The sequence below is a fragment of the Myotis brandtii genome, unplaced genomic scaffold (assembly GCF_000412655.1).
Source record: "Myotis brandtii unplaced genomic scaffold, ASM41265v1 scaffold209, whole genome shotgun sequence".
Classification (NCBI taxonomy): domain Eukaryota; kingdom Metazoa; phylum Chordata; class Mammalia; order Chiroptera; family Vespertilionidae; genus Myotis; species Myotis brandtii.
This window is the reverse complement of record NW_005357806.1, coordinates 2510460-2516930: the sequence shown is the minus strand read 5'-3', so window position 1 is coordinate 2516930 and position 6471 is coordinate 2510460. Positions and strand designations below refer to the sequence as shown.

Here is a 6471-nt window from a genome sequence, read left to right as displayed (position 1 = left end):
ATGGTTTCCTCATTTTTGCCAGAATAGATTAGAGAGGAAAAGTTTTTCAGTCTCAGAAATATTCCTTAACACATTCATATACAGTATCAGACAAGAAAGCTGTTTTTCCTAAATTACACATTTCTTTTTTAATTTTGACTTCCTGGAATTCAGATTGTCATTATAAATAATAACTTCTTTGAGTGTGCTTTCTTGTCTAGTTAAAAAAAAAAGTTTGGGTAAAAACATCTGTCCTGCAATCACTGTTACAACTAAAAAGTCGATCTACTTTCTAAGTACTGAGCAGAGTACAAGATTGCTCTTTACTTATTGCTCCACCACACTTGTCATTTTCACCTGTACACGATTTTATATTTGCAAACACAGAATACTTTCCCATCCCACTCATTATTTAAAACCCAGAGAAAGCATTAGTCAAGACAAATAGGTTCACAAAGCTACTTAAAAATGTTTACAAACATAAAATGAGTTAAAAGATGAATTCTATTCAGTTCTAAGTATACATGTGAGTTAACATGTCCAAACACTTTTCTGTAATGGAATGATAATCAAATGAATGTACTCAAAATAGCAGACACAGAATCCAAAATCCAACACACAAGATTAGATCAGCTGTTCCCCAATCTACTAAATAAGATTAGGTCAAATGATTTCTAAACTTCTTTCAATTCTAACTTTTCTTGTATAATGGAATCAAATACCAGTTACCTCTAGTTTTATATTTGGCCTTGAAAGTTAGTGTTTTTAACCTCTCAATAACGATTAAAATTTTATTTCAACTATCTCAGCAAAGAAATTATATCCTACACTTTTATGAAATGTATCCTAAAATCTCCTTTGGTAACTTTAGTGGGTTGAAGTGTCCCACAAAAAGACATGTCTGCTTGGAACCTGTAAATGTGATCGTATTTGGAAAAAGGGTCTCCGTTGGTATAAGTGAATTAATACTGTCATCATGAGACCATCGACATTGTCCCTGTAAGATAAAGAAGAGAAGACCGTTGGGAAAGCCATGTCAAGACAAGGGCAGAGAGACTGCAGTGACGCATCTATAACCGAGGCAGCAAGGACTGCAGAGAGCCACCATAAGCCAGGAGAGAGGCAGGGGAGTGGTTCTCCCGGAGCCTCCAGACGGAACCAAGACTGCCGACACCATCTTTTGAGATTTATGGCCCCCAGAACTGTGAGATATATTTTTAAGCCACCGAGTTTGTGGTCATTTGTTATGGCGACCACAGAAAACTAGTACAGTAACATATGTCAAAAAGAAAACCCCTTTTTAAAGGTATTATCATCAACACAATTTATCTGTGGCCATCACATAGTTCACATTAGAAATTAGGGAAAGAGCTTCATCATTCCTAGATTTTTAACCAAAACCAGTAACTTAAATCATAGGTAGACAAAGATGAGCTTGGAATTTCTAACACTTACTATCGATGTGAGTTTATTTTGCCTTATGATTAAAATTATATTTACTGAAATGTTAAGCAACTTTTCAATCAAGAATATTACCTGATCATTTGCAAAGTTTTCAAATATTCTGTCTACTATTGCTTTTTGGGAATTAATACATAAGTTCCAGTATTATAATGCGTGCCCAATTTTCTTAAACTTCTATCTATAAAAAGTTCCCAAGCTTTTTGAGTGGCCAGCAGTACAAAAGTGATATCATGAGATAATTGTAAACAATTTTATTTTCCCAGTATTGCTCAGGCTTATGGAGCAAGTCTTAAATGTTTCTAAGTTTTTTACCACTTAACTCCCTTGGATTTGTTATATATGTTTAAAACACATATAGCCGATGTTTAAAAATAAAACATCTAAAGTGATCTGAGGATCACCACTGTGCCTAAAAGTTCATAATTTTCACCTGTTCAGTTGCTCATGTGGAAATGTGGAAATCTATTTTAGAGTTCAAGATATCTGTGACATTACCACATAAACCTCTGAGTGTCCTGACTATTTGGCCACTGAAAAGTCTTGTTCAGAAAGATATAAAAAGTTATGAAATTAACAACTGCATAGCAACCTAGTTCACAAACAAGTCTAGATATTGGGGGCAGAGGTATGTTAAGCCTATAAATAACATAAGGTAAAATAAAGTAACGAAATTCTAGCAGTTTCTGAGGTACTATAACAGCAAATAAGCATATGAAAAACATTAAGTTCCAGAAAACGGACTTTGACTTCAATGAGTCAGTTATACTCCAACCAGCAAATATATAGACAGGAACTAGCAAATATTTCACAATTTCATATCTTTGAATAACTCTTCTCCACACATAGAATGTATAATGCCTGTTATCTGCTAATAAGTATTTGTGAACGTAAGTGAATTTCCAAACTAAAAATACAGAGACTACAGTGAGCACAAAAAACTGAATTCTACGTTTCCAAACTAAGCAAAGAAAAGCTTTCACTTTGCTAGGAGAGAGTAGGTGAGGAAAGGAAAAAAAGAGAGTGAAAGAGAAAAAATAGAAGAGCTGGGGGAAGTGCAGACAGACTTCATGACTGCTCCGATCGCCAACAACAATCCCCCCATTCACTACCACGAAAGCACCAAACAGAAACAGGAGCAGGATGTATGGCCAAGTCAAGAGGAGAAGCATACTCAAGTTCTTAAAGGACATGGAATAAACCAAAAGAAACTGAAGAATTTTCCTGAATTCTGAAAACGGTCCCTTGATTGGGGGAAGCCTCTCTTCCTTCTTCTTTTGCAGCTCAGTTTTCCAAGCTTCAGTTAACTTTTGTGCGATGACGTTTCCTGCGCAGAAGACAGCCCAGACAATATTTGTCTGACGAAACATGAAGCCACAAAATCCAAGCAACGCTGACGTTTTATGATTCCCATAAAGACACATCAAATAGGCAAAAAGAGTGAAAAACATGGATCCTGCTTCTGTGTAGTAGAGGAAGTTAAAGAAATAGAGTGTAGGAAATACTGCTAGGGTTAATGTTGACAAGATCCTCTGGGCACTTGAGCCAGCCTAGGAGGAAGAGAAATCACAGTTAAACTTATTTTCATGATAAAACAAATACGCTTTTTCTGTGAAGGTAATGAAGAGACTTCTTAAAAAATACAAAACCACATGAGTCGTGCTTAAATAAAATTATTCAATATTATTTCTGGCTAGGCAAAGACACAATAAACATTTAAATACCTTTTTATTGATTTTTAGAAAGAGAGGAACGGAGAAGGGAGAGAGAGATAGAAACACTGATGAGAGAAACTTCAGTAGGTTGCCTCTCATATGTGCACTGACTGGGAATCGAACCTGTAGTCTTGCAGTGCAGGGGACAATGCTCCAACCAACTGACCAACTAGGCCAGCTGGTCAGGGCCTTCATTTACTCTAAATCACAAAATCAAATCATGCCATTGCCTTGATTAAAATTAAGGGCTGTCCATCACCTATTCAAGTTCAAAATCCTTTCCATGACTTTTAAGGACACTCATGACTTCACCCCACCTACTTCTCCAGCCTCACAGGTCCACACTGTTATAATTCTCTAATTCCAAACACCAACTCCCTGCATCTGTCGCTCATGCTCCTCCTGCCAGGATTCACTCCCCACCCTAAAGCCCTATCTGTGTATCAAGATTCAGCTTAGGTACCGTCTTCTCTCTGGAGCCTTACCCAGTGCCACTGCACCCCTCCATCCCAGGGCTGCAGTAGGTCTCCGCTCCTTCTCTGTATCTGGAGAGTGTCTTACACCTATCCCCCGCTCATAACTTACACGACTGAAATAATCATCTTAAGTTAAAATTAACTGTTGTAATTAATATTTATTGAGTCCTTAACATTACATCAGGCACTATTCTAAGCATCTTCCACTATTAATCTCCTTTACTCTTCATAAAAGTCATATAAGGTAGATTGTGTATTATTCCCATTTAACAGATTAAGACTTGGAGTCACTGAGGGGTAACCTGCCTCAATTAACATAATTAGTAAGTAGACAGAATTCAAACCCAGGCATTTTACTTCCAGGGCCTGCATTAAGTCACATAAAAATTCCTCAGGTAAAGTCTGTTTCTCCTAATGAAAATACAGCTTTCTTAAGAAAATTATCACCTCATTTACCTCTGCAGTTTCAATGTTAAGCACATGGAGTAAGTTCAGTAAATAGTAACTGAAATGGTTTGATTGGTGAAAAAAACATTTACTTTAGATTTTATAAGTAAACTAGAGGCCTGATGCATGAAAATTCATGCACTCGGGGGTTGGGGGGGGGGCATCCCTCAGCCCAGCCTGCGCCCTCTCACAGTCTGGGACCCCTCAGGGGTACCCACCTGCCAGCTTAGGCCCGCTCCCTAGGGATCAGGCCTAACCTGGCAGTCAGACATCCCTCTGGCAGCCCGGGAGCCCTCGGGGGATGTCCAGCTAACAGCCTAGGCCTAAGCCACAGCCAGACATCCTTAGCGCTGCCGCGGAGGCAAAAGAGGCTCCCGCCACCGCCGCTAAGCTGACAGCCCTCAGCCCGACTTGTGGCTGAATGGCGCTGCCCTGCCATTCAGGGGAGGGCAGGTACCACCAGGGGGCAGCTTCTGCGTTGAGTGCCTGCCCCTGGTAGTCAGTGCGCATCATAGCAACCGGTCATTCCCGGTTGCTCTGTTAGGGTCAATTTGCATATTACCCTTTTATTATATAGGGCAAGTTATTAAAATATTTAAATATAACCTTATTCTAAAATGGAGGTAGGGGAGGTCTTACTTTATCTTGACAAAATATATACAAATACTAAGTGTTAAAGACATTTTCCACCAAATCTCATAAAACCAATTCATCATAATGGTGGAGCTGAGGGCATATAAACTTAGAGTAAAACATTTTGAAAACATACCTTGTGTCTGGGTTGTACCTTGCGGAAAAGCAAATACAGCAAATAGAAGTTGCCGACGCTGAAGAGCAGATTCACAAATCTGAGCATTCCAATGGAGCAGACAACATGTTCCGACCATCCGAAGATCCAGCGGGCAGGCTTGACCACCCCGACCGACAGCAGGTAGAGGCCAGGCAACGTGGTAATCATGGGGTCCCACTGCAAAAGGAAAGGCCGCCCATGAAGCAGAAGCGAGAGGACAACCACAAAGATGTCAGGCTCGAAAGCAACTTTACCAACAAGCAGGCATGTTTAGAAGTTATCCCGTGACACAATTGCGAAGTCCTCGCGTGCTGCTTACACTCTGCCCCTGCCCCGGCTGTGTGACTGTGAAGCTGTCACCAACCAGTGGACAACAACTTAAAATCAGGGTCTGCTCTTCAGAAAGACCCGCTTACTCTTCCAAAAGCCCGTATGGTGATGATTAAATCGCAAATGCTCCAGTGTTTAAAAGTGTGGAAACATCAGCTGGAACTCTGATGAGTTTGGAGGGAAAGAAGTGTGTTTGTTTGTTTTTTAAATATATTTTTATTGATTTCAGAAAGGAAGGGAGAGAGAGATACAAACATCAATGAGAGAGAATCACTGATTGGCTGCCTCCTGCACGCCCCACACTGGGGACTGAGCCCGCAACCTGGGCATGTGCCCTTGACCGGAATCGAACCTGGGACCCTTCGGTCTGCAGGCCGACGCTCTACCCACTGAGCAACACCAGCCAGGGCCAGAAGTGTTTCAAGAGACTAAACCGCGGACTCCATAAGGAAAGCTAACTAACGTGCATTGCGCTACACCCTCCGTAGCGGACCCTGCAACACGCCACAGTCCTGTCTTTTTCATATAAGTAACCCGAAACTCGGACATTCACAAGGCCACACAACTGGTACATAAACTCCAATTTAAAGCCAGGCCTTTTTCTAACCAGACTTCGTGTTTCTAACCACCGCCCTACATGGTCTCAGCAGCCGCGGGCGAATGACACGCCCACAGCGCGTCCTCCCAGAACAGCTGCCATGAGCGGAACACATAACGAAACCCACCGTCGCTGGGCCCATTGCCATCAACAAGGGGCAAGTTCCTGCCTCATCGGGGAAACTGCGGGCGCAAGGAAGCGGTTCCAGGGCCTGCAGCGCTTTATTCTTGTATCTCTATTATGTGTTTACAGTCAATTATGCACTCAAACAGGATGTCACTCCGCTGGCTGCCACTAACCTGACCCAGTTAACAACAGAGCCTCCACCCCGAACACCGAGGATGGAACTAAGGCAACTCGCAGCTGCTCGGCGGCTGGCGATCCCCGCTCCCCGCCCGTCCCCGTCCCATCCCTAAACCTCGGCGAGGCGCTGGCCGGCGCGCGAGAAAGTGAAGTTTCCTGCCCTTTCCGGGGAGCCGCCCTGGGACCAGGGGGGGGAAAGCGGAGGTAACGGGGCTCCGCGTCGGCTCCTGTCATGACCCTGCTTCCCAGGAGGCAGATCTGCGGCTCGGGCATCACTTAGCGAACAGGTCGCAGCTTTCAGAGGCAGGAACACGGATTACCCAGTTCCCTTCCCGTTGGAGGCTGGGAGGCCGGGGCGGGGGGTTCGGATCG

General features: G+C 42.7%; 1 protein-coding gene across 1 annotated transcript; it reads right to left on the bottom strand.

The window, feature by feature from the left end:
• Positions 1-288: 288 nt before the first annotated feature.
• LOC102241433 (dol-P-Glc:Glc(2)Man(9)GlcNAc(2)-PP-Dol alpha-1,2-glucosyltransferase) lies at positions 289-6372 on the bottom strand. Its single transcript, XM_005865685.2, has 3 exons — positions 6096-6372; positions 4848-5116; positions 289-2990 (listed from the first exon to the last, which is right to left on the bottom strand). The coding sequence occupies exons 1-3, from the start codon at positions 6370-6372 to the stop codon at positions 1935-1937; spliced, it is 1602 nt and encodes a 533-aa protein (XP_005865747.1). The 3' UTR covers positions 289-1934.
• Between the last annotated feature and the right edge of the window lie 99 nt (positions 6373-6471).